The sequence below is a fragment of the Pantherophis guttatus genome, chromosome 11, assembly GCF_059756535.1.
Source record: "Pantherophis guttatus breed Tessera chromosome 11, ASM5975653v1, whole genome shotgun sequence".
Lineage (NCBI taxonomy): Eukaryota > Metazoa > Chordata > Lepidosauria > Squamata > Colubridae > Pantherophis > Pantherophis guttatus.
The window spans coordinates 25,480,039-25,507,816 of record NC_142073.1 but is presented as its reverse complement, the minus strand read 5'-3'; the positions used below and the strand labels follow the sequence as shown (position 1 = coordinate 25,507,816).

The window sequence follows — 27,778 nt, the reverse complement described above, 5'->3', positions numbered from 1 at the left end:
CACAATACAAGAAAGTGCACAGAAGAGCAACAAAGATGCTTAAGGGATTGGAGGCTAAAACAATGAACGGTGTGGGAACTGAGAATGTTTAACAAACAGGACTAGGGGTGACATGATAGCAATTGTCCAATATTTAAGGGACTGCCACAAAAAAGAGGGGTCAACCAGTGGTGAAATGCAGCTGGTTTTATCCGGCTCGGGTGAACCGGTAGCGCTGGTGGTGGGAGGCTCCGCCCACCCGCCCGGACATCATCACGTCACATTTTTGATGCTCTGCGCATGCACAGAAGGTCCTGCGCATACGCAGAGGTGTGGTGTGCAAACACGCTCTTCTATTTGCAAACTGGTAGCGAAGGTAAGTGGATTTTACCCCCCGTGGGGTCAACCTATTCTCCAAAGCACCCGAGAGCAAGACAAGAAGTAACGGACAGAAATTTATCAAGGAGAGATCCAACCAGAATTAAGGAGAAATTTCCTATTCGTGATATAATTTAATCAGGCTTGCCTCCTGAATTTGTGGGTGCTCCATCATTTAAGAGATTAGACAGCCATTTGTCTGGAATCCTATCGGGGTTCCTGCTTGAGCAGTGGGGTAGACTAGAAGACTTCCAGATCCCTTCCAACTCTCTTATTCTGTAGTCTGTACACTCAATGGCTGGATTCACACTTGACAAGTCTGGAGCCCGCAGTCACACAATGTGCTAGGCCGGGAGACTTTCAACATTGACGTGATTTCCTGTGACTGAGCATATAGAAAGTGTGAAGCTTGTCGGTTTTGGGTCTGTGCTTCATAGGAACCAGGAAAGGGCTTGTTTTGTTGTCAAATGTGACTGTGAAACTCTCCTTGATGGCCTCTTCCCAGCAGCAGCTAAGGAATTACTTCACCGGCCAGTTGATAAACCAGAAGTGTCACATCTAACGCTCCAACCCCCGAAACCCAGTCACCTGGCATAGCTTTCCTCCTGCACATACTTTGAATACCTTAAACAACAAAGGAAGCTCCTAGTTTAGCGAGAAATGTTCTCGAGAGCAAAGACATGACTCTTCTCTGATCCATGGTGTGGCTCATTTCTCGACCAGCTGGAAAGCTGGAGCCCTCTGACCTCCTGATTTCAGGCATTTTCTTAGAACTTCAAAGACCTTCCAGAGCCCTTCTGGCCATATTCTGAGCAACCCAAACGGCGCCAAGAACGGCAGGCAGGGCAGGATCCAGCCAGAGCAGTGAGCTTCAGATGGGGCTGGACAAGAGTTCTTCATCCTCGTCTTGAGTGTGACCACCTAGAAGGAAAGGTGAGAGGCAGAAGACCTTGGGAAAAGACCAGGAGCTCCTGAGGACCAATCAGAGTTGGACAACACCTTTTCCAACTAACTCCTTTTTGTGAGCTATAGAACTGTTCCCACCACTTGTGCTCAGAAGAACAGGGCTGCTGTTATCTGTAGCTGCTCCAGTTGTGTGTGTGTGTGTGTGTGTGTGTTGCTTTGCATCAAAATGGGAGAGCTGCCCAGTCACCTCTAAAGCAGATCCCAGCGGAGGGAGGGAGCCGTTTGGGGTTCAGGGTGTGGTGTGAACCAGGTCACAGACTGAATCATAATCGACTTCTTCACAGGCTTTGGTGCTGCCTGATGTTCAGTTCACTCAAGCCAGCAGGACGCCGGATCCCTTCCTGCCCTTCGGGGTCTCCGGGGGTCCTGGAGCCGTTCGGGAGGCCGGGGCTGCATCGACGGCGGGGGAGAGCAGCGGCCTGGCCTCCCAAGGAGGTTGGCGCAGATGGCAGATGGGGGGAGGGGGGCGAAGGTGCGGCGTCGAAGGCAGCCGGGTGGACGCCGCGGCCTCCCAGGAGATCCCGGCCGGCTCCTTCCCTGCCCACTCGGGACGGCGGCGCACTTCGGCCACGGCTACTCCCCCCGGCGGCCGTGGCGCCTCGTCCCGCGGCTCCCTCGGAGAAGCCCCCGGCGGTCCCGGACCCTCTCGGCCGGGGGTCTCCGGCTGGCGTAACTCCGCGCGCGCGCCCAGGTGAGCTCCGTCCCTGGAGCCGCCGCGCCGCCCCCCGCGGCCCCGGCCAGCCGTCGTGAGGGGCCTCCCTTGGGGCCGCCGCCGCCTCCCCTCCCCCCCCCGGGCGCCGCTCCGGACGACCCCCGCCCCGCCCCGCCCCGCCCCCGCTCGGCAACCGGCCCGGCGGCATTGCTGGCGTTCCAGGCGGGCCGCCCGGCATGAGCGGCGGTTTCGGGCCAGCCGGGCGGCCGCGCAGCCTCTGGGGCCGGCCGGGCGAAGGTGCGGCGGGCGGGCCGGCGGGCCTCGGCGGGGGCGTTGCGGAGAGGCACGTGGCGCGGCGCGTCCTTGGCAGCTGCTCGCCCTTCGCTGCCGGTGAGTCGCCGGGATGGGCTCCGGGGGAGCGGCTGCCGCTCGGCCCTCGCGCGCGGCTTCTCGGCAGGCCGGCCGGCCCCTTAGCTGGACGGCCCTGCGGAGCCTTGGCGGGCTCGGCGCCGTCTCTGCGGCTCCCCGAGCGGGGGGCGAGGCGGGGGAGGCCCGGGTGCGGGGAGGGGAGGGGTCGCCCAGCCGCTGCCCAAGAGCCTCCCCGGGAAGCCGCGGCCCCCCCCCCGCCTGCCTCTGCAGGGAAGGAGCCGGGTCTGGGCCGCTGCCCCTCGGCCGCCCCCTCGCGCCTGTCCGGGTCGTTACGGCGGCTGGGCTGCTGACGGGGGCCGGGGGAGCCTGCGGGCTCCTCTCCACGGCAGAGGCTGCCAGGACAGCCGGTTCCCCCGGGCAGCCGTGCCGGCCTTCCCCTTTCAGGACCCGAAGGGCCTTTGGGCCCCAAGAAGGGAAGCGGAGGGCCTCCTTGTTTCCCGAGGAGAGAAGTGGCCCCAAAGGGGGGGGCCGCGGGCTGCGTCGGCTGTGCGAAGAGGAACCTTTCCAGCCTCTTCGCTAGAAGGAGAGGAGCGAGGGGGACCCGGTGGAGGCATCTGGTCACGGCCGATGCCGGCAACATGGACAGGGAAAGGAAGCCCCTTCTCTGGCAGCGAAGGAAGGGCCGCCTTCCCATTCCCCAACGGGACTTCCAGCCTTTGGGTGGCTGTAGATCTCTGTCTAGGATCTGCGGTTGAATAACAAGAGTTGGAAGGGACCTTGGAGGTCTTCTAGTCCAACCCCCTGCTTAATCGGGAGACCCTATATACCCTTGACTTCTTAATATCACTTTATAATGCCTTGGTAAATCCGCACTCGGATACTGCATCCAGTTTTGGTCACCGTGATACAAAAAAGATGTGGAGACTCTAGAAAGAGTGCAGAGAAGAGCAACTGAGATGATTAGGTGGCTGGAGGTTAAAACGTATGAAGAACGGTTGCAGGAATTGGGTTTGTCTAGTAATGTCTAGTGAAAAGAAGGACCAGGGATAACCTGATAGCAATGTTCCAATATTCGAGGGGTTGCCACAAAGAAGAGGGGGTCAACTTATTTACCAGAAGGCAGAACAAGAAGCAATGGATGGAAACTAATCAAGGAGAGAACCAATCTAGGACTTGAGAACCATTAACCAGTGGAACCGCTTGCCTCCAGAAGTTGTGGGTGATTCATCACTGGAGGCTTTTAAGAAGAGACTGGACACCCATTTGTCTGAAATGGTGTAGGGTTTCCTGTTTGAGGAGTGGGTTGGATTAGAAGACCTTCAAGGTCCCTTGCAACTCTTTTATTCTGCAAGTTTGCTCCGCTGCGCTGAGAGACAAGATGAGCACGTAATAAAACTTGCAAGAGTAGAACAACAAATGAAACAATCTTGTGGCCATTGCTCTGTGTGTGGGTACACATTCCAGTGTCAAGGCTAGGTTGGATCTTGAGTGCAGGAGGTTGGCTCTTCTTTGTCTCTCTGAGTTCACCTGGACGCTAACCTGGCTCTGACCTGGGATTTCAACTCCCAGAATTCCTCAGCCAGCTTTGCTGTAGGAGACCCGGCCAGACCTTTGCCAGTCGTGGGCCCCATTTGTCTGAGTCAAGAACCAAAGGCTCTTTGCTTGCATGTGATTTGGCCCACTCGATTGATGGTTCAGAGGGCAGAAATCTAGCACAGCTGCCAGGCTGATTTCTCTTTGGTTGCTGCTAATGGTCTTCATTTTCTTGCAGAATTCTTGGGTTTCTGCCCAGTGGAGGATAAGGAAAAGGTTTTTTTCAACCAAGTTCTTGGAGCCCATTGGAGTATTTATTTGGAACATTCAGTCTTTCTTTGCTGATAAAATGCATGCAGCAAAAATTACTTCACTTACTTGTTGTGCCAGCTGCTTTTGCTGAGACTGCCAGTAAATGTGAAGGAACTCTCCCATCTTCCACAGACACAGCGATGGCCTCTGGGCAGGCACCATGGAGAGGAGGAGCAAAGGGCCGGGTAGCTGCTGGGGCTCTGGCAGGGCAGGGAGCCAGGTGCTGCATTTGGCAGGAGGAGGAAAACAAGAGGCCACTCAGTGATGAGAGAGGCTGTTTTTATCAAACTTACCTCATGGCAGTGGGTACCTGGAGGTTGCCTTGAACAGCTGGAAGTTTAGGAGCTCCTCCCGGTCCAAACTACAGCAATTTAGTTAACCAGGATGTATTTGCCAGGTAGCCCAAATCAAGACATTTAGAGAATGAGACTGGAGAAAGTAGTTGTGCTACCTTGAGGGGAAAAAACATATTTTTATTCCTAATTATGTATCTGTTTGTTCCAAACATTTTATACCAGAAAGCTCAGAATCCAAGTAATAACAGAAATAGTTTTTGGCAAAGGATCTACAGAATTATTTCAGACAATGCCATAGTCAGTGTCTCCTGTGAGTCTCTGTGTTGTGTAGCTGGGTGGATCAGGGCTGCCTCTCTCTCCTGGAACCTCTCTCTTCCAGGAGAGCGGCTGTCTAACCCTCCCCCCATTTGAGGAATGCCAGATTTGTTTGCAGCCTGTAAATAACCTTTGTGCCCAGGTAGATTGCCCGTATATTGGCTCCGGATTTTATCTTCTAGTAGCTCTACCTCTTCAGTTCTCTGTTAATTGACTCCTTCCTTCCTTCCTTCCTTCCTTCCTTCCTTCCTTCCTTCCTTCCTTCCTTCCTTCCTTCCCTTTTTCCCTTTCCTTCCTGCCTTCCTTCCTTTTCAACTCCTTCCTTTCCCTCCCTCCCTCCCTGTCAAGCTCTAACTCTTGCCCTCTTCAGGAAGGCTTTTCTCCTCCAGAGTCCAGCCAGTTTCTCCAGGAACTTCCCAAGTTCTGAAAGAGGACCCTCCCTCTGCCGGACCCCTCCTCTGATGAACTTACACCGGAGGCTCTGGCCCAGGGTTTCCTGGTGCAGCTCCTAGCAGGTTTTCTGGCTGTTTACCAGGCTGTCCTGCTGTTGCCGTCCCGTTTGGGTTTGCCCTTTTTTTTTTTTTTTTAATTTGAATTATATGCCGCCCTTCTCCGGAGACACAGGGCGGCTTACAATGCGTTAAGCAATAGCCTTCATACTTTTTGTATGTTTATACAAAGTCAGCTTATTGCCCCCACAATCCGGGTCCTCATTTTACCTACCTTAGAAAGGATGGAAGGCTGAGTCAACCTTGAGTCTGGGGAGATTCGAACTTGCAGTAATTGCAGGCAGCTGGTGTTAATCACAATGCTATCTGTCTGCTGAGCTACCAGGCCCTTGATGGTCCTCACCTCTTCCTGGGGCTCCTTTAAGGCCTAGGAGGAGAGGCCAGAGGGCCAGGGGCTTTGGGGCAACAGAGAGGGCTGTGGTTACAGGCTGCAGTTGCTGCAGTCTATTTTTAAGCTGCCACCAAGTGTTCTGTGTGTGGAGGTTCCTGTTCATTTGCTGTGGCTCTTTTTAAAAACCACCAGACTCCTTGTGGGGTAGCAGCAGGGAAGTCCTCCCCCCCCTTCCCAGGCACTTCACCTGCTTTCTAGTGAAGCCAACCTTAATCCATTTGAGTTGGTTTTCAAAGGCTTGTTGACAGCTCCCTGGCTTGCCTTCCCTTCCTTTTGAGCCAGAGTTTCTGTGCTCCTCAGCCGATCCCACCAGCCATGGAAACAGCACTGCAGCTGGCAGCAGCCAAGGAGCCTGGCAGCATCTCTCCTCGTGGGCAGATTTTGTGGAATGGCCAGAGCTGGGATGAAGCGGGCTACAGCTCACAAAGGCCTCTGCTTTTACATCATGGGATTTGTCAAGATAGGAAAAGGTGTGAATTGTTTACTACAACTGAAGCCCTGAATCGGCCTCAGTCAAAGCATTTGGGGGCTCATTTTGAGGAAAAGCAGTGCCGGGATAACTGGCGGGACCCTCAGCTGGGTATTCCATCAGCAAGGCAGTCAAGTAAATGTGCGTGCATCAGGCTGACACAGATCGGCCACCGTCCAGGGCTCCCTGCAGCCAAGTGGGGGCTGTATTGTCCAGTGGCGTATTCTGAGTACACAATAAGGTGCAGAATTGTGCAGAAAGCCTTGGGTGGGATCCAGCAGATCAACTTTCCTAGGTGGGATCTGTCGGCTCCTGTTGAAAGCCCCCCTTATTTCCAGGACCTCAGCAGGAGGCTTCCTCGGGCTCCCCTCCTTTAGAGCAGCTGGCCTCCCGAGGCACGGAGGGCTCCAGCTCTGGGTCTTTTGCAGGGCCTTTGAGGACCAATTTTGGGCAGAGCTGTTGGTGCTGGGAATCGCTTAGTAATATCATTTGTACTAAATGCAATCTTTATTCATTGTCATTGTGAACAGACTGGAGTCCCTTGCATTGAGTGTTAAATGAGTCCTACAGATACATCTTTCATTCTCCTCACCCATCAACCACACCCTTTGCTGCTCAGGTGTGACATTGACTTTTTGAATCTTTTTCTTGCCCTCTCGAGTCCATTCCGTTGCCAGATTTTGTCTTGTCATTACACAAACTCTGCTTCTTTTTTCTGATCTTTCTTCAGTCCAACTCTTGCCTCTAAATGTGCCACAACCTCAGGATGCAAAGTTTGTTTGCCTCTCTTGAGCTGAAGTCCTTTAGTGCCTTCCTGGGCATTGCTGTGTCTTGCACAAACTTGCTCTGCCCAACATTGTGACACATCCTGGATGGCTCCTCCGTCTCTGTCGTCCTCAGGTCTGCAACATGTGAGTTGACTCTGCCTTTCTTACTAGGCTGCCATCCCAAAACATCTCTTTTTGGCCTCCTGCCAAGTTCACCTTTGATGTAGACCAGCAATTCCTGGACTACAATGATAGATAACCCAAATATGCCAGATTATTTAGGCTTCTATTTCTCCCCTTCGGTTGTTTCTCTAACTTAAAGGATCCATGTGCAATGATTGTATTGTATAAATTATAACGCCAACCATGTGATAGCAGAAAGGTGAGAAATGGGGCAAGAATAATAGAATGGAACAATTAGAAAGGAGCTTCTCACCTTACCGGATTGTTATGGGAAAATAGGAAGCAGGAGGAGTGTTAGGTATGTTCACTGCTTTGAGTTATTTATAATTATTACTTATTAAAATGATTACTTATTTTGTTTTACTTATTTGGGAACTCAAAATCACCTCAGACAGGCAGGTATCCTTGTGTGACACTATCCACAGCTAGCTGAAGGAGCTTGGCAGGCTTTTGCTGACTGACTGACTGATTTTATTAAAAGGCCTGTTTTCATGAGCTGCAGCTTCCTTCTTCAGGTGCAGCTCACCAAAGAAAATGTGTGAGTTATGACTGATTTTTTTCCTAACTGCTCACTTCATAGTGAATCAGTGTGCCTTGAGTACGTGGTTCTACTCTTGAATTATTCTTGCTCTTCTAAGTATGTGATAAAATATTTCTCTGTCTAACTGTTTTAGGCTGAAGAGTTAGGGATTTAGAACTGTGGGAAATCCCAAAGTGGAAGAGCCTGTGAGCCACTTTTAAATATTAATATGGTAAACGTAATATGGCTACACTGGGTTAGAGAACATTTATCTTTGATGAGATTTAATCAGAGCAAGTAAGGGTAGTTTATTTTAAACTACTGCTAAGCAAACTTTAAGGAAAGAAGGATTTGCTCCTACGGATAGGGCTCGCAACTTGGGCGTCCTCCTGGATGCACGGCGGTCTTTAGAAGAGCATATGACGGCCGTGGCCAGGGGGGCTTTTTATCAGGTCCGCCTGATTCGCCAGTTGCAGCCCTTTCTGGATCGGGATTCCTTACGCACAGTCACTCAGGCACTCGTCATTTCCCGCCTGGACTACTGCAATGCTCTCTACATGGGGCTCCCCTTGAGGAGTACCCGGAGGCTCCAACTGGTGCAGAATGCGGCCGCGCGGGGGATTATGGGAGCGAGGGGTCGCTCCCATGTGACACCTCTCTTGCATGAGCTGCATTGGCTTCCAGTGGTCTTCCGGGTGCGCTTCAAGGTATTGGTTACCACCTTTAAAGCGCTCCATGGCATAGGACCTGGGTATTTGCGGGACCGCCTTCTGCCGCCGATAGCCTCCCACCGTCCAGTACGCTCCCACAGAGAGGGACTCCTCAGGGTGCCGTCGGCCAGGCAATGTCGGCTGGCGACCCCCAGGGGGAGGGCCTTCTCTGTGGCAGCCCCCGCCCTCTGGAACGATTTGCCCCCGGAGATAAGAAGGATATCGGATCTTCGGGTCTTTCGCCGAGCCCTGAAAACACTTCTTTTCCAGCAAGCAGGGCTGGCGTGAACCCCGCCCCCCTTTTTTAGTTTTTAATGGTTATTAATTGTTTAGTTTTAATTTGTTAATGGGTTTTAATTCGCACTGTTTTAATTCGGGCCAAAGTATATAATTCTTTTAATTAATTTTAAATTTTGTATTGTTATGTATTTTAGTTTTGGCTGTGCACCGCCCTGAGTCCACTAGGAGAAGGGCGGTATATAAATTGAATAAATAATAATAATAATACATGACTTGAAGAGTCTTTTCTGAAATTGCAGTTTTGTGGTTGCTTGTTCATTTTCTGTAAGGCGCTGTGAGAAAGACCTTGAGAAGCTGGGCCAAGAGACGCTGCCCACGAAAGAGGCAGATAAGAGACAGCTGAGCCTGCAGCTGGACAATGGGCAGGCAAGAGGCTCCAGAGGGACGCTCCTTAAGTTCTCGGGCTGCAAAAAGGACGGTGGGAGAAGTGTACTTTTACATTTCACATCTCACCTTTAAGGCTCCCAAGATTCTGTTAATGTAGCCTTATAATAAAGCTTATTATAATTAGATCATCTGGTGGTGTTTCTTGTCTGGTCTGGAAATCTGACCTTTGCTGCCAGTGATGCTTAGGGAGCTTTCCAGAAATGCAGCCTCGGCATTGTCATTTGGGGGGGAATCTGACCAGTTGCCATTCTGTGAGCAGGAGACAGCTGATGCGTTTTCCAGAACACAGTTGTAGCCCGGTATTCACAATACCCTGCAGTTACATGCTTTAAAATTGCAATTTGTTCATTGGCTTTCATTAATTCAACGGAAGGTTGGAGGAATACTCAGATTTGAATATTTTATTTGTTTACGTCTCACATTTCAACATTTATGTGAAGCCGCTGGGTGAGATCATCCGTGGTTTTGGGGTGAAGTGTCATCTGTACGCTGATGATACTCAGCTGTACATCTCCACCCCAGACCACCCCAACGATGCCCTTGATGTGATGTCCCGCTGCCTGGAGGCCGTGCGGGCCTGGATGGGGAGGAACAGGCTCAGATTCAACCCCTCCAAGACCGAGTGGCTGTGGCTTCCGGCGCCCCGATATAGTCAGCTGGTGCCATCGCTGGCTATTGGGGGTGAATCTTTGCCCCCTACAGAGAGGGCTCGCAATCTGGGTGTCCTCCTGGACGCACGGCTGTCTTTAGAAGAGCATAGGACGGCCGTGGCCAGGGGGGCCTTTTATCAGGTTCGCCTGATTCGCCAGTTGCAGCCCTTTCTGGATCGGGACGCCCTGCGCACGGTCACTCACGCCCTTGTCACCTCCCGGCTGGACTATTGTAATGCTCTCTACATGGGGCTCCCCTTGAAGAGCACTCGGAGGCTCCAACTGGTCCAGAATGCGGCCGTGTGGGCGGTTATGGGTGCAACTCGTTGCGCCCACGTGACACCCCTCCTGCGCGAGCTGCACTGGCTCCCAGTGGTCTTCCGGGTGCGATTCAAGGTGTTGGTCACCACCTTTAAAGCGCTCCATGGCATAGGACCCGGGTACCACCAGGCAGGGCTATTAACATAACGTTTTAAATTGGGGTATTTTAAATTTCTGGGATTTTAATTGGAGCCTAATTATTTAATGATTTTAAATTTTAAATTGTCGTGTTTTTTGTGTTTTTAAATAGGCTGTACACCGCCCTGAGTCCTTCGGGAGAAGGGCGGTATAGAAATAAAATTATTTATTTATTTATTATTTATTTACCTTCGAGACCGACTTCTGCCACCAACAGCTTCACACCGGCCAGTCCGTTCCCACAGAGAGGATCTCCTCAGGGTGCCATCGGCCAAGTTACGTCGGCTGGCGACACCCAGGGGGAGGGCCTTCTCTGTGGGAGCCCCAGCCCTGTGGAATGAACTGCCCCCGGAAATACGTAAGATCTCCGACCTCCGGGTGTTTTGCTGCGCACTAAAAACCCTGTTGTTCCGCCAGGCCGGGCTATTAACATAACGATTTTAAATTGGGGTATTTTAAATTTCTGGGATTTTAATTGGAGCCTAATTATTTAATGATTTTAAATTTTAATTGTTGTTTTGTTCTGTGTTTTTAATAGGCTGTACACCGCCCTGAGTCCTTCGGGAGAAGGGCGGTATAGAAATAAAATTATTATTATTATTATTATTATTATTATTATTATTATTATTATTATTATTATTATTATTATTATTATTATTATTATTATTTAAGGCTAGCAGTGGGAAAACCAGAGTTCTGGCCCTCTCTTAGGAACGGAAGTTGGCTGGGTGCCAGTCACTTTCTCTCCGCCCTAGGAAGAAGGTATTGGCAAGCTACTTGTGCAAAGATTGGCAAGCTTCTCCCCTGGGCCCCCCTGGAAAAACTGGTGTCGCATTGTCTGTCTTCTCATCCTCTGGAATGATGCCAATTTTAGGAACAGGTGGCCTATTTTGCTATGAGTTGAGTGGCTGTAGAAATTGAATAAATAGATAAATAAAAATCTCAGTCTGGAATCCTTTACAAAGTCTCAGGTAGAGGCCCTCAGGACTGGTGATTGGTTCGTGTGTTGCGGCCTCTCAAGATGTCCCAGGTTATCTTCCCTGGTTGCCTCTTTAGGTCTCCCAGAAAGTCACTGCTGGCCCAGTTAACTGCCTGTGCCCGTCCACCCCCCCAATAAAGGCAGGTGCCTTCGGTTTCTCTGCCGTCTCTGCCTTGAAGGCCTCTTTGCTCCTCTTCATTTCAGCTGCTTCTCTGCTTCAAGCAGATTTAAAGGAATTCTGCTGTTTGGAACTTGGGGCTTCCCCTTGATCTTTTTTGCCACCTACCATCATCCTTGCAGCAGGCCTTCCTGCTCTTTCTTTTTGGGCAACCCCAAACCACTGCACACTTTTCCTGGCAGTTTGGCCTCTGTTGACTCTTCCCACTTCCGGACCTTCCTCCTCAGCCTTTTCTGGCTTTGCTAGAAGGCCCTGCTGACCCCCCTCCTTTCTTACATCCTGGAAAGCGCTGTACGGGCCTCAGTTCTTGTGGTTTTACTTAATCTCTTGGCACCTGCAAGAATTTGGCAATTGAAGGGATCCTAAATTGACAAATATCTGTTGGAACTGATTGGGAGGAAAACATCCTGTGAACTGAGGTGATGGTATTTTCCACTGATTAGCAAGGAGCTGTTTAAACTGAAAAAAAACCGAACTTCATTGCACTTCACTTTGCCTTGTTCTTTTAAAAAGTACTTTCAGAAAAGTGAACCTGTCCAAACAGCCATTCTTGGGGGGTGGGTGGGGGGTGTTAGCACCGTAGGAATGACTTCAGGTTGTTGGCAGAACATGGAAGCTCCTGTGATTGAGGAACGTGGCTCTCCTCCATCAGTTCTCAGCTGGCCGTTCAGGGCCTTTCAGGAATTGGGTCCTGCTGAAGCTGGTACTGGGACCACCGAGCAGCCCTTTTTATGGATGCCAAACAGTTGGGGCCACCTGAGCTGCTCTTGTCAGCTAGAGAGGCACCCTCCATCAGCCAGCTGTTCCCACCTTCAGCCAGATTACCTGCCAGCCAGGAAGAAGGGTGAAAATTGGAAGAATTTGCCAAAGAACCAAATTATTTCAGGGGCTGCAGAGTGTTCTGAGCCTTGTGAATGGCATCTGGGGAGATCCTGAGGTCAGTTGCTTAACAGAGCAGGGCCTCTAAGAAGGAAAAGCCACTGGGAGAAGGGCTGTGTGAGACATCACCGAGTATCTCTCGATAGGTGAATGTTGGATGGGTGTTTCTTGGTTTATGAGCCCAGAATGACTTCCTTCCATAGGGAAGGCCTGCGGTGCAGCTGAACTGGCCTTCGCCTCCCCTCCCCTCTCCTGGGATTTACAGTTTCTTATTGCTATAAAGTCTGTCCTGGTTTGTCAGAGCTGTTGGACATCCATGAATGGCCTTAAATAACCAGCTGGACAGGAAATGCCTCTTGGTGCTACTCCTTGGCGTTGGCAGGAGGGAATGGCCAACGGTGCCCTTCTCTCAGATCCCTGCTTCCCCCTAGCTGGGATGCCAAGGGGGGCTGCTGCAGGTGTTGAGAGGTTGCTTTTCAGAAAAACCTGGTGTGTGTGTGTGTGTGTGTGTTTCAAGCATTCTGTTCTTGAGGTGAACGGGAGGAAACAACAACTTGGCCCTGGCAGACTCCTCCAGGGTGCCTGCAGCCAAGAGAAATGCTCTGCCCACAACTCAGATGCTTGCATGTTGAACAGCTGACTGGGAAGAGACTCGGGGAGCCATTGCAAAGTCCGTGACTTGAAGCACAGGCTCACAACAATGCTTGAATTACTCTCCAGAATCAGGAACTTCTCCTTCCTGACTTGTGTAAGGCTCCAAGGGGAAAAAGCGCTTCATTTCCACAGCGTTTCTCTTGGCTGTGACAAAACGGTGAGTCAGAAGAGGTTCCACCTTCAGCTGAGGATTTCTGTTTTGCCAGCAGCTCCACAAAGGTGTGCAAAACCAGCTGACAGACGAAGATTGAGGGCCACCTTGGCAGCCACAGAAACGCTGGACCGGCAGCTGCAGCGTCCCAGAGTGGAGAGCTGAAGACAGGAGGAACATGGAGAACACAGGTACTGAGATGTGACTAATGGATGTTCCCAAACCTTTCAAGTTGCTGCTGGAGGTTCTGGGTGGGTGGGTGGGGGGGAATCGGAAGCCTGCTCTCTAGCATCTCCAGAGGGTTAAGACTAATTTGGCCTTTGGAGTCCTTTGCAGCAACTCAGGACTGGCATGGCTTTTGGTAAAGAGAGGTTTTAGATGTGGGGAATATCTTGTTGCCCCGAGTTTCATGCATTGGAAGCATCCTTCAAAGAGGACATGGTTGAGATCCAGTGCTTTCCCAGCCCTCCGGTTTGTTGCTTATTGTTGCTTGTTTCAGCATCTCTTCTGCTTTTCCAGAATGTATTGAAAGCCCTCTTGGCTCTCCCGTCTCCCACTCTTCCACCTAGAGCAAAATTGGATGTGGGCTGTCCACGGGATTGGTAAAAAAAAAATGGTGGCTATGTGACCAATGCTTGTTTTTTTACATGCAACACCGCTTTGGTCGCACTGTTGTGGTTGCCGTCTTGACTTTTTTCACCAAATTCTGCAGGTGTCCTGGATATACCGTAGCTCCAGGTGTTAATCCCCATTATAGCAATAGTGATAGCACTTAGACTTATATACCACTTCGTAGTGCTTTTACAGCCCTTTCTAAGCAGTTTAGAGAGTCAGCCTATTGCCACCAACAATCTGGGTCCTCATTTTGCCCACCTCGGAAGGATGGAAGGCTGAGTCAACCTTGAGCCTGGTGAGAATCGAACTGCTGGCAGTCAGCTGAAGTAGCCTGCAGTACTGCACTTTAACCACTGCGCCACCTCAGCTCTTTATCCACCCTGAACGTGGCCTTCAAGCTGCCTTGGCAAGACTGAGTGGCCCCAGGGAGATTCTTAAGATCCCCTCCTGGAGGAGAGCCACCTTCGCCTACCACACCCTGCTGAGTTTGGTAAATAAAAAGGAAATAAATTGGGTTCGGTTTTCTCCTTGCAAACATGTCGTTACCAAAGTAGGCAACCTAGAAAAAGGGGCAGCACTTCAGTTGTGTGGTTTGGTTTTCTTAACCTCCCTCTGGAGTCCGTGAAGCCCTCAGAGACAGGCTGGAAGGGCAGCCGGAAGGAAGGCAGGCAAGCAGCCTTTGGATGGGCGGCATGGGGGATACTCCACAGGCAGGCATCCTCTCTGGCTTCCCACCGTCCCCCTCCCCAGGGCCAGTCATTCTGGCTCCTGGCTAGAGATGCCAGCCAGAGGGTCCCTCGCCCCTTCCTGCCCACAGCTCTGGCAGGATCCCTTTGCTGCTCTCAGCCCTGGTTTCCTCTGCCTCGGCTGGCCCCTCCGTCGGCTGTCAGAGTAGCATCGATGGGGTCTTCTTGCTCATTTGCTTTTTTCTCCGGGGAAAGCCAGACAGGGAGGTCTGCAGGTTGCTTCTTGCTCTGCTGTTCAGAGCCAGCTTGGGCTTGTCGAGGTCTATCCGGGGGAGGAAGAGGCAGCCCTGAGTTGGTTCTGGCTTGCAGGCTGCAACAAGCCTCTTTTTTCCTACTCTGGGGCTTCACGGCCAGGTGAGCCAGTGAAGGAAGCCCTCGATGTGCAGAGACGTCTCCTGAAAGCAGGCTGGGAATGGAGGGCTCTGGAAAGGATGGGGAAGCGTCGGAAGAAGCACCTCTAGCGAGCAAAGGGCCAGGGGAGACTTAGAGAGCCACGGCTCCTTCTGGCAGCAGGAACGGAGATCTGTAAGTGGCGTAGCTGCTCCAATCAGCTGGGCCTGGCATGATTTTTCCTTGGTGGAAGAGGTTGCTAGGAGATTTAAAGGAGGAGGACCAGGCTGGAAGCCCCTGCCTCATCTGGGGGGTCATTGGGGGGGTCCTCGTGCAGCAAAACCCAGGATGGCTGCCGGTCTTCCTCAGGACTTGAAAGCTCCCCATGATACAAACCTTGCATGAGGGATTCCGTGCAGTTCCGTGGCTTGCGCAGGCGGCTTGCTGTGGGCCTGTGGCAGATGCACCTGCCGTTCTGCCGTTCTGCTGTTTTGCCCCCCCTCACCCCCCCCATCAACTGCCTCAGGCCGTGAAGAGCAGAGGAGAAATTGAAAGCCTCCCCAGCATTAAGGTTTGTGGGAAATACTGAGACGGCTCCTCTCAACAAGGGGCGGAAAGCCTGAGGGGGGGGGGGAATCTGATTTTCAGCAAGCAGGTGACACCTGCTGCTTGACATGTGCCACACCGTGCGGTTGTGAGTACCCTGCTCTTTTCCTTCTAGTAAAATCACCTGGGTGTGAGATTTATAAGGGGACATGGATAATTGGAAGCAAGGCGCACAATTAAGTGGTGAGGAATGGGGAAGGACAGGATTTACATTCTGGGTGTTTTTAACAAGATGATGAGTACTTGCTTCTGAAAGAGTTTGTTTTAGTCAGTAGCAAGCCACTTACTGCTATTTTAGACGAGAATTTGGAAGAGTAGAAATCCAGAATGCCATTTGGATCTACACGTTGCTTGGATAGTAGAATGAGTTCCCACGGTCCCAGATCCGGTGAACTGCTCAGGAGGTTCCTAGTTCTCTTCGGATGCTGCAGCTGTGTTAGGAGCCAGGAGGAGGGCTGGGGATCTCTTGTCCATCAGCTGCATGGAGTGTGTAGTGGAGAAGCAACGAATGACAAGCGAATTTTGCTGCTTATCGGTTTTCTGCTTGTATGGCTGTGATTGTATCTCAAATTGTAGATACACAACTTTGGAAGACAGGTGGTTGTTAGCCTCAGTTGGAGGCTGAAGGTAAACTGAATTGTGTTTAGCATAAAAGTGGTGCTGATTCTATAATTATAAACATCTAAGAAACATTAACATTTCAAATTTGACTTAAACAAATGCATTTGGAGGATAGTGCCAAAAATGATGGTTACTCCCAGCCGCCCTGCTCCTCATTGATGGCTTCCAAGAACCTTTTCCCTCTGTGCCTCCCCCCCCCAACATGGCCCCTTTTCCTGGGCTCTCTGGCACTTAGTTCCCAACTCGCACTAGACGACTTCTTTGCAGGAGCAACGTCAGTTTCACCACTTCTGCAGCAGCAAATTTTTTGCAAATCGCAAATTTTAGAAGCTCAACTACCTCTCTCTCTCTCTCTCTCCTTCCCGCTCAATTGACTTTCCTGCACTTCAACTGATTTTAATCCTGAACTTAACAAATGAGCAGAGTCACTTATAACTTCAGGTTCCTTAAGTAATTCTAGTTGCCTTTCCTGCTGGCTGCAGAGAAGGCAGGGGGAAAAACATCTTTCTGTAGGGTTGGGACCTTTGGAGGAAAGTCTTGCAAAGAGGCTCCTTTGGTCAACCACAGCATCTTCCTGCAGAAAAGGACCCTGTTCCTTCTTTCCCCTCCTTCCCTCCTCAGTCTCTCTGTCAAGGCCAAGGTAGCCCAGGCTATTTGCAATGCAGTGAGCACAGGGGCACTGACATTATCCTGGCTCTGGCGCTTCCAAGAATCAGAGAGAATCTTGGAGCTGAATTCTGCTTTAGTGTTCTTTTTCTCTCTCTCACTTTTGGGGACAGGAATGGCTGTGGGCTGGGAGGGCAGACGCAAAGGCTTATCTCCACTTGTGTGGTTGTTGTGTGCATCCCGCTTCTAGTATTTTGTTTGGGAGTTTGAGGAAGCCTTTCTGATGCTCCCTTTCTGTGTCTTTTGTGTTATTTTATGTCCCTCTCAGATCACGGTGCTGCGTTTGGAAACTTGTATTTTTGTACTCTTGATTAATCAGATGTCCTGTGTCCTTGTTTTGTGGTTTGATAACAGATTGAATTATTCAAGTTTCTCTCCAACACACTCGTGTTTACAAATTGGAGTAGCTACATTGATTGTGAGGTGAAAGACAAACAGGAATGTTGATCCAGCAATTGCTAAATTACGGCCGAAGGATAAGATTCAAATTCTCTTCACTTGAATTCAATATTTAATTTTTTTAAAAAATGGAACCTCCTGGATTTTGTCCGGGGCGTGGTTATCCCCGGTTGGGAGTGGCGACTTGCTGGGGCGGCGCTGGAACCAGGGCTTGTCAGCTAAGTATTCTCGCGAACCCGGGCTTGAGTTAGCTGTTTTGGGAAAGTTGTTGTAGTTAGGCTCGGATATGTCTAAATTTATGTTTGCTTCGCCGACTACCCTTTTTCTCAGCTGGTCTATGTGGCGCTTCCAGAGTCTGTCTACCCCAACATCTACCGTATAAGATTTCGGGCCCGTTATGCCCACTATGGTTCCTGCAACCCATAGAGGTCCGCTGGCATAGTTGCGAGCGAACACCGGGGACCCAACCTGAAACTGTCTTAGTCCGGAGGTCTCTCCCTTGAAATTCTCGTGCGAATAGTTGGGGTGAAGCCTATCTAACACGCATCGGAGCTTCCTGCCCATGAGGAGCTCTGCTGGGCTTCTCCCTGTGGCTGTGCATGGTGTGGCATGCTGGACAGCTAAGAATTGATCTATCCTGGCCTGCCAGTCCCCATTATCTAGTCTGGATAGGGCCTCTTTGGCCGTCCTTACAAAACGTTCGGCCAATCCGTTAGAAGCCGGGTGGAACGGGGCCGATAGGGCATGGCGGATGCCCAGTCCGGCCAAGTATCCCTCGAACAGGGTTGCTGTGAACTGAGGGCCGTTGTCAGATACTAGGGTATCCGGTAGGCCATGTGTGGCGAACAGCTTGCGAAGGGCCTTAATAACAGCCTCGGCTGTGGTAGAGGGCATTAGAATGATTTCGAGCCATTTCGAAAAGGCATCTACTACAATTAAAAACGTTTGCCCGTGGAAGGGGCCAGCAAAATCAATATGGATCCTCCCCCATGGCCCTTTTGGTTTCTCCCACTCTCGGATGGGCGCTACCGGGGGATCGGGGCGAGACTCCTGGCAGGGTCTGCACTTCCCCACCCACTCAGAGATAACTTGGTCCATGTTGGGCCACCAAACGTAACTGCGGGCTAAACTTTTCATTCTGACAATGCCCGGATGCCCTTCGTGCAACAATTCTAAGACCCTCGTTCGTAGTTTTGTTGGCACTACCACCCGATCACCCCACAACAAACAACCCCCTTGCGTAAACAGTTCGTTTCGTTTGTTTACAAAACCTTGATAGTCCCCCCCGTCCACCTTGACCGGCCACCCTTTTAGCACCCACCCCATCACAGTACGAATGATCGGGTCCCTGGCCGAGGCTTTAGCCACTTCGGCAGAGGAAATAGGTCCCAAGGTTAATGTGTCCAGTAGAAGGACGGAGGCCTCAGGTGTTGGATTGGTCAGTAAGTCAGGTAGGGGACAGCGGCTGAGGGCATCCGCGTGACCCAGGGTCCGTCCAGGGCGATGCACAAGTTGATATGAATAGGCCGAGAGAAAAATAGCCCATCTAGTCAAACGTGGGGACAGAGCAGCGGGGGTGGGCCTGTCGCCTGCCAAAAGTCCTAGCAAGGGCCGGTGATCAGTCACAAGTTCGAATTGCCGGCCAAAGAGATATTCGTGGAACTTTTTAACCCCCGCAATTGCAGCCAGAGCCTCTCTGTCCAATTGGCTATAGTTTCGCTCTGTGCTTGACAGGGTGCGAGAGTAAAACGCAATGGGCGCCTCTAGGCCGTTCGGAAGTCTATGGCCCAGGACGGCACCAACTCCTACGGGGGAGGCGTCACAAACCAATACAAGCGGTAGCGCTGCGTTGTATTGGATTAGGAAACTGTCTTCAGATAGAAGTCTCTTAACTGCCTCAAAAGCGGCTGCTTGTGGTTTCCCCCAGACCCATGGTACATTCTTTCCCAATAGTTTGTGTAAGGGATCTGCGACGGTAGCTTTGTCTTTCAGGAACATTGAGTAAAAATTGAGCAGTCCAAGGAAGGCTTGGAGCTCAGCTTTGGTCTTGGGGGCAGGTGCGCTCTTAATTGCTCTCACCTTGCTTTCGGTAGGGTGGATGCCTGTGCCGTCCACCCTGTACCCCAAAAATTCAACGGAGGGGACAGCGATCATACATTTATTTTTTTTTAACCTTAGTCCCGCTTCCCTAAATCTAGAAAGGACGTTCCTTACTCTGTCCCCTAACTGACGTTCGTCCTGGGCGCTGACTAGAACGTCATCAAAATAGGGCATCACTCCGGGAAGCCCTTGCAGAAGGCGCTCCATGGTGCTCTGAAACAGGCCGGGTGCGACGCTCACCCCAAACTGGAGCCTGGTGCATTTGAATGCACCCCTATGAGTAACAATCGTTTGTGCCTCTGCCGTGGCATCATCAACTGGTAATTGTTGATAGGCCTGAGCCAGGTCTAATTTGGCAAAAAATTTTCCGGGCCCCAGGGAGTGTAGTAGATGATGCACGATCGGCACCGGATAGGCGCTCAGCTGCAAAGCCTTGTTGATCGTGCACTTGTAGTCGGCACAGATTCTAATTGAGCCGTCAGACTTTACTGGGGTCACTATAGGGGTTTCCCACTTTGCATGGTCAACGGGAACCAACACCCCTTGTTTAATCAGTTTGTCCAGTTCCGCATCGATCTTTGGTTTCAATGCAAAAGGCACCCGTCTGGCCTTGAGTCTTATTTGGGCTACGTTGGGGTCTAAATTAAGAGAGATAGGGGTCCCCACATACTTGCCCAACGTGTCCCCGAAAACGTCCTGGAACTCGGTCAGGAGACTGTCTTTTAACGATGACTTGAGCATCTGGTGGACGCCGGTGAAGCCCATGCCGAGGGCTCGGAACCACCCCATGCCGAGAAGACTGGGAAGCTGCTTCGTGACGATGGTCAGTGGCAGGTCTCTTTCGTAGTCTCCGTAGGTGACTCGGAATGTGCCCACGCCTTCGAGGGGGACTCGGTTCCCCTGGTAGTCTAGGATGCGCAGTCTCTGTTTGGAGAGTTGGTCCTTCCGGAACGACGGCAGGAGGGTCTTTAGGGTCGCCCAAGACATTATGGAGAGAGCCGATCCGGTGTCGATCTCCATTGAGCATGGCTTGCCGTTGATTTCGACCACCGTGCTGACTTTGTCCTCGATTTCCGCGCTGGCCTGGTCTATGTGAATGCTGCGGCCATCTCGAGGTTCAAATTCGCGCCGTTTTTTCGCGCCGCCTTCTCTCGTTGGTTGTTTCTGGCGCGTTGATTCTGGTTGGCTGCGGCGCTCACGTGGTTGGTGTTTTCTGGGCAGAATGGCTCTACAGACTCGCGCCAAGTGCCCTTTTTTCTCACAACGCCTGCAAATAGCCTCCCTATATTTGCAGGACAGTCTGTCATGGTGCCCTCCGCAGCTGGGACAGCTTCGCCGGGGGCTGCCTGTGTCCTTTCTCTGGTGCTCCATTCGGAAGACGTCTTCATCCGATTCGGACTCCGAGCTGGATCCGGCGTCTTCTCTGTGCACCGGGGCAGACTTGGGGTTGTCTTTGCTGGTCAGCGGACGCTGCAGCGTTTCTGCGGCTTTAGTGGAGGCTTCATGAGCCCTGGCCTCGTCTAGGGCTCCAGCAAGCGTTAAATCAGGCTTGGCGAGTAGGCGCCGTTGCAGCCTAATGTCCCGGACACCACAGATGAGTTGCTCAAGCAACGCATCGTCCAAGTCTCTATAGTCGCAATGGGTTGCGGCTTTTCTCAGGCTGGCCATGTATGCGCTGACCGGTTCTCCCTCTCGCTGTACGCGCTGTCTGAGTTGGTATCGTTGCACGAACTTGGAGGGCACGGGAGCGTAGTGAGCCCGGAGCGTGGCCATCAGGGTGTCCCAGGAAACGGTCTGGACCGGCGTTGGCTCGCACAGTGACTCTGCCATCTCGAACACGTCCGGTCCGCAGTGGCTTAGGAAGAGGGCCCTCTTCCGATTAGCGGAGAGCCCCTGCATGTTGCTGGCTTCGAGCGAGCATTCGAACCTCGTCAGGTACGAGACCCATTTTTCGCGGGTCGGATCAAAAGGCTTGGGCGGAACGTAGGCAGACATGTTCGGTATGCCTCCTGTGGTTCGCCTCGTCGCCTAGCTGAAGCTCGTGGTCTCACTGGTTCGCTTGTTGTGACCTCAATCCCATCCTCGTCGCCAATGAAGTGGTTCGGGAATAACGAGAGGCACAACCAAGCAAGTGACAACAGCTCTTTAATTTACAGTGAGACTTCAGCGAAAACTCAGAGGCTGCAGCCCTCCTTATATACAATCCTGGAGGGACTGTCAGCCAATCAGAAACGTAGGCAGGTTTGAAACTCCCGCTCAAAAGTATCAATACATAACAGATTTGATCTGATGAAGAAAACAAACAGAATTTCAGAGAAGGGAACATTCTCAAAATGTACCACTTCACTGTCTTTGATGGAAAACAGTTTGGCCAAAGGTTCCTTGTGACTTCTTCCCATGGAAAGAAATGGCCCAGATTACCTGCCCATCGCATTTGCTCCTGCCAGGTGGAAACTGTCCCCCCCCTCCAGGCTCCTGGGATGGAAGGGAGGTGAAAAGCCCAGTTTGATTTTGAGAATATAAATTCTCAGAGAAAGTCAGAAAAGCTTGAATCCGCCTCTGGCAGCATCCCAAACTAATACGTAAATGTAATATTTTTTTCAGTTCCCTTCACTTGTTCCAGGCAGGCTGGGCCTTCTTGGCTCAGGTGCATGGGGCAGCTCCCCCCCCCCATCTCCTGGCAGCAGCAAGAAAACCCCTCTCGTCCTCTAGGAGACTGTCCTATAGAGCAACGAGACTGTCGTTGCTGTGCCACCCTCCCCGGATCTTCTGTTGGGGCCCTTGCTGCAGTGAAGGCCGCTTTCTGCCTGCTGCCCTTCCTGATGTCACTTCTGGCCCTGAGGCTGCTGACCAGGCTGGCCGCTGCTCTGGAGGGCTCTGATCAATTCCCTCTTTTCTGGCAGGAGGAAGAGTCTTTGGTGGGAAGCGGAGCAACTTTCCCGGTGGCCCCCATCGTCTCCCGGTGGTGCAGAAGCTGGTGGAGTCCTGCGCTCAACTGCAGGAGGAGAAGCTGCAGCTGCAGCAACAGTTATTGCTGCTGCAGGAGAAAGTTGCCGTGCGAGAGAGCAGCCCCGTCCCTCAGGCTGCGCAGCTGCAGAACAAGGTACTTTCCAGAGGAGAAATCCGGACGACTTTGGTGCCCTTTGCTGGCATCCCTGACCAGCCCTCCTTTCTCCCCACCTCCTCCCTCATATGCATCCCCCATGGCTGGAGAGGACCGGAGGAGTCTTGCCTCCCACCCTTCTGCCCCATCCTAGTACCTCCTGCACCCTCCTCCTCTTCGGCTTCTCTGTGGCTCAACATCACTCGGATGGTTGTGTGAGTCTAATGCCAAGACCCAAAGGCTGTGTTTGTACAATACGCTTAAGCACCATGACCAAAGGCAAAACACCTGCATTTGTGTAATATGTCGAGCTTGTTTCATTTTAACATGGCATATTATCCAAAACCACATCGAAAACAATGAATGAATGAATGAATAAATAAATAAATAAATAAATAAATAAATAAATGCAACTAAGAAATGGGAGGGGGGAGTAAAAGAAAATCACACCCAAAATGTGTAGTGAAAATTTGCATAGAACTTTTAAAAGTTTGCATGGAACTTCTACACCATGTTTCTACATGTGCCTTCCTGATTCAGAGTGCTAAGTCAGTCTCTCTCCCTCTCTTTCCTTCTCTCTCCCTCTCTCTAAAACAATTCCAGCTTGCCAGCATGCCTAAATGTTTAATTGGCACATAATTGTGCCCCTTTTGGTTAATCTGCAGCTCCAGACAGATAGGAACGTCCAGAGCACACGTAGGTTGAGTCTTATAGCCCAGAAAGGGAATTTGAGTTAGCTCAATTCCAGCCGTGGCTTGAAGAGAAATGGCCCTTTGGATCTGCAGCTGGCCTCGGTTGCAGGAAACAATCTTAAGTGCTTAGAAAATGCCAAACGGTGTGAAACTGCCTTCCCTGCAAAGGAGTTTCAGCTTTCCCTCCAGTGCCTTTCCCAGGCCAGGCGAAGAAGGTCTGTCATCTCCTGCTCTCAGCCTCACTGTTTGCATGAAACTTTCTCAGCACTTTGATACTCTCTGTGGGCTTGGCTTGTTCCTTATTGCGCAGGATCTTATGACTCTGCTACAGATGGAAAGATGTGGAAAGATTCCCCTTTACTCAGTTTCTGGTGAAACCCAGTTGTGTGTTCATCTGGGCTTCCCGTTCTTTTAATAAACATTGGAAGAGTTGCTCTCATGGCTAACCTCACGGTGCACGGCGCCCTTTGCTAGCTGGGTATGCAAGACAGGCATTTCCACGCTTCCGTCCGTCTTTCCTCTTGGCTCACCAAGGAATTGGCAGCTGCTGCTTAAGATGACTTTTGCAAGAGGCTGGCTGGCAGAATTCATGAGTCTGATGTTTGAGATAAGCCAGTAGAATTAAAAAACTGGAGCTGAGAGACCAGAGCCAAACTTCAAACAACTGAGCAACTTGTAAAGCAGAAGTTGGCAGGTGGAATTTAACTTAGCATTTCCATGTGTAATAAATTAATAAAATAAATAAACTCCTTGTGTAATAAATGAATGTTGTATTTCAGTCCCTCTTTTGTATTGGCAGACAGAAAGCCTGAAGGACAGACTCCCAAAGCCAGCTCAAGAGATGAATAGGCTTCATTCCACGCTGGTGAGTTGGGGGGCTTCTCTCTTGGTTCCAGTCAGGACTTCCAAGGTCAGCATCAGTCAAATTCCACTTGTGTGTATGATGCAGCCTTAAATAAGGGAAGGAATCCCAGATGGTGTGTCCAGTAGTTTTTTCAAACTCGCTGCAGGGTTGGATTTTGGTACTAGTTTGACAACCCCAACAGTTGTTATTAGCTAACTGACCATTGCATTTGTGTGCCAAAGCTTCCAAAGAGCGATGTGTCTTATGGGAAGTGCAGCACACTGAATTGCTAACCTTGTGTTATTTCTGAAACTCACAAAACCTGGTTTGAAACAGCCACATCCTACTCAAATTTAGGCAGATGTGTCTGCGTCAGTGCCAGCCTTCTATCCTTGCGCTGGTCTTTCGAGGAACAGCTCCGCTCAGGCCTGCCGTTGGCATTGCTCCATGGCAGATAAACCCACTTCCTCCCCTGCCTCACTGGCCCCCGGATCCTTCACAAGCCCTTCTTTGACAATGGCTTTCCCTTCTTGAGCCTTCAGGAGGTACTGGACTACAAATTCCATCGTCTACAACTGACAGGGCTTCGGGCATGTTGGCTGGGAGGGATAGGGATTGTGGGCACTTGGAGGAAGCTATGAACTGGTCTGGTCAGGAGGAAATATTTTTGTCAAGGTTTTATTTTTATTTTAAAAAGGAGGGCATGGCTAGAGCGGAGGAGTTGCCAGGAGGGGAGAAGTTGGTGCCAGCTTTGCTTTGAGCCTGGAGGACTCTGGCCTGCCTTCTCTGAGCCAGAAGAGCAGGGACTCTGCTTGAGAAAATAAGCACAGGAAACCAAAGCCTCTCCCTGCCGTGTGTATGTTAATACCTGATAATCAAAGCCATGTGGTGTACAATGCAACGTTCATTTGTACAAATTACGAGGGTGTTCTGAAGGAAAAACAATAATTAACCCACCCACCCCACACACACATGCTTTTCATTGCTAGATCAATTGGGGTTTGTTTATGTTGTTGTTGCCTTCATTTGGGTAGGCTCTCTGCCCAACAGATGACACCCACAGGTGTTGTGTTGTGCAGTCTGACGCTACAGCCTTCCGCCTAATTTGCTGGGCTTGTTTATAGCGAGTCCGTCTTCTGTTTGACTGTGACTCATTGGAGCCTTTCCTCCTCCTCCTCCCTCTGCAGGCCTTTGCTCAGTCTCCTGATGTCTTCCAAAGATTGTCTGAGAAGAAGCTCCCTTCTACTCCGGCCCTTCTTTCTATTGAGCAGGGCCCAGGCTGAGCTCGCCTCCTCCTGTCATTATTTGCTATCTGCGTGCACACAAAGACAAGCAGTGCGTTTAGGACGGTTATAGGAATAATTTAATTCAGTTTTCCATAGTTTTAGATTGTAATGTTTTGCCCCCGGTAAATGCATTAGAAATGAATGCTGCATTCAAATAAGCAAAAGAACTCTGGACTGAATTACGTCTAAATCTTCATCCGTGCACAGTATTGATAATTAAATCCAGTTAGATGTCTTGGACTTAGACTTGGAACCACTGAGGAGATGAAATATGCTCTTAAGATTTCCAATATTTTTGTCAAGGACCTTTTCTCTTCTCTTCCTGTCTGGCCTTTTCTCTGGGAGGGAGCCTGGCCATTGAAAGAGTGAGGGCTCCTTGGTGTTCTTTGAACTTTTCTTGCAGACATTTCATGACCCAAACTAGGCAAAACATCATCATCCCTAGCACTGATGATGTTACCTAGTTTGGATCATGAAACGCCTGCAAGAGCACCGAGGATCCCTCATGTCAACCCTGAGCTACGAATATTCTCTTTTCTTAGCATTGAAAGCGTGAACCTGACCTCTCTTCCTTTCCTGCCTCTTCACAGGGTGGGACGGACCTGGAGAAGCATAGAGACCTCTTGCTTGCAGAAAACGTGCACTTAAAGCAGGAGTTAAAGCTGTGTGAGGCCCAGCTGCAGGAGCTGAGGAAGCATTCGGTCAGATGCACCAACTGTGCACACAGCCAGGTGAGGCATTGCTCCTCCGGTTGGCCCTCCTGTAGGTGGGCCTGTTCCTTAGGGACTTTTCCTTCCTCCCGCAGGAGAACGTCAAGTTGCAGGAGAAGCTGGCACAAGTGAAGCAGGAAGCGGAAGACGTGAAAGGACGCCTTTCGGAGTTGGACCTGGAGGTGGAGCAGAAGACCAACCGTCTGGCGGAGGTAGAGCTGCGGCTGAAGGACTCCTTGGCAGAGAGGGCCGAGGAGGAGGAGCGTCTGAGCCGGAGACTGCGGGACAGCCAGGAAGTGATAGCAAGCCTCAAGGCCCAGCCTCATCAGGTCAAGGTGAGGATGGCGTTGTGCAGCGCCAGGGGACTGACAGGCCAGTTCTTCCTCTCTTCCCAGCTCTGGGGAGTTGGCTCAGTCTGGGCTGTTCTGTTCTGCTTCCTGTAGTATGTCGTCAAAACGATGGAAGTTGAATCCTCCAAGACCAAGCAGGCCCTCAGCGAAGCCCAATCACGGAACCAGTACTTACAGGACCAGGTTGGGATGCAGAGGCAGGTGCTGAAGGAGATGGAGCAGCAGCTACAGAGCTCCCAGAAGGTGGCGGCTCAGCTCAGGGCCCAGGTAAGCCCTCCCAAGCACTAGGGAGAGAAAGAAGGTCGGAGGCGGAGGGGAAGAAGGAGGCGAGGCCTTCCAGGGGGACTCTTGCTCGGAGGACTGAGGTCACCACTGGTGCTTCTTTCTCTTTGGCTTCTGGTCCCTCAGGGAAGGACCCGAGTCCAGGTTCTAAATGGTGCGGCTCCACTTCCTCTTTGCTGCTGCAACTTTAATCAGCCGGGCACCCCCTCTCTGTGGTTCCTTCCCTTCTCAAGCCTAAATCTGGTGGGCTCCTAAGTGCAGAGCGTCCTTGACCTACAAATATTCCTTCAGCGTCCATTCAAAGTTGTGCTGAACGAATGGTGGTTATGATCAGTCCTCAGAGTTCCCGCCATCCCAGCACCGTTTCCTGCCACATCGTGACTTGGGCACTTGGCAACCAGCTCAAAATTATAACTGTTTGCAGCACTCTGTGATCACATGATCACCGTTTGCAATCTTCCCTGCTGGTTTCCCCAAAACATCAGTGGGGAAGCCAGCAGTCACAAGTCACTGGGGTAAGTCTCCCCACCTGCGCATCCTTTCCACTCCTCTGCATTTGCACCACACTTGTGCCACACCAGCCACTTGCACACTTTCACGCTCCCTCCCTGACTTTCACCATACTCTTGCACATCCTCCAGGACCCTCACTGCAAACCACCTCGCTCCCTCCCTCCCTGGCTGCAGCCACTTACCTGTCTGCTGGTCTGCGACTTGTAACTTCTTGCCAGCTTCCCCAGTAACAATCGACTGGGACTGCATGATGTTAAGTCATGTGATGTCACACTTACTGAAGAAAATTAGTGCCGATTTCCATCGTAAATTGAGGACTTCCTATAGGGACAATTTTATCCCTGGATTCTAGTAGGAGGGCAGCTTTCCAGTGCTGCAGATGAAATAGCATTGCTTAGCTCATTGCCTTCCTCCTTAACAAAGATGATCAGGGGATCGCCATTTGCAGAGATGAGAATAGAGTTGAGAAAGGACACAGGAGGGGGTTGCCTCATCTGCCCTCCCTCTCTAAAGCCTGGTGAGGCAGAGCAATCGCCCAGTAAAAGCCCTGCTTGGAGATGCCCCTCCTCCCTTCTCCTAAGTGGCAGAAGAAGCTCCCCAAGTCCTGCTCAAGAAGACGGGGAGAAGCCTCAGAACTTCAAATGTCCATCCTCCTCCAGGTGACGATGTACGAATCCGAGCTAGAGCAGTCCCGGGAGCAGATGCTGGAGGAGATGCAGAACATGGAGGAGGACAAGAACCGAGCCATTGAGGAAGCTTTTGCTCAAGCACAACTAGAAATGAAAGCAGTTCATGAAAATCTGGCAGGTGCGTAACTTGGACCTGGAGGCCCATCCTGTGCCGGCTTGGATTTGCTTTCCGAGCGGCAGCTGGGAGACTCTTTCAGCACCCCCCGAGTTACCCGATAGTGGTGTTAATTAAAAACGGAGA

The 27,778-nt window shown here is 51.2% G+C and overlaps 1 protein-coding gene across 37 annotated transcripts in view; it reads left to right on the top strand.

The window, feature by feature from the left end:
* Positions 1 to 988: 988 nt before the first annotated feature.
* KIFC3 (kinesin family member C3) overlaps positions 989 to 27,778 on the top strand; it is a 43,560-nt gene continuing 16,770 nt past the window's right edge. For 3 of the 37 annotated variants that reach the window (XM_087877346.1, XM_087877341.1, XM_087877343.1), the window contains exons 1-8: positions 1,579 to 1,758; positions 13,042 to 13,177; positions 21,973 to 22,172; positions 23,664 to 23,729; positions 25,585 to 25,725; positions 25,800 to 26,039; positions 26,148 to 26,321; positions 27,508 to 27,655. In XM_087877346.1, the coding sequence (XP_087733472.1) occupies positions 13,165 to 13,177; positions 21,973 to 22,172; positions 23,664 to 23,729; positions 25,585 to 25,725; positions 25,800 to 26,039; positions 26,148 to 26,321; positions 27,508 to 27,655 (982 nt within the window). In that variant the 5' untranslated portion in view covers positions 1,579 to 1,758; positions 13,042 to 13,164. Of the gene's footprint in view, positions 1,291 to 1,578; positions 1,759 to 2,148; positions 2,366 to 12,811; positions 12,930 to 13,041; positions 13,178 to 14,630; positions 15,249 to 21,972; positions 22,173 to 23,663; positions 23,730 to 25,584; positions 25,726 to 25,799; positions 26,040 to 26,147; positions 26,322 to 27,507; positions 27,656 to 27,778 lie in introns of those variants that run through there. The other 34 variants (XM_087877367.1, XM_087877358.1, XM_087877369.1 and 31 more) reach the window with 28 other exon arrangements.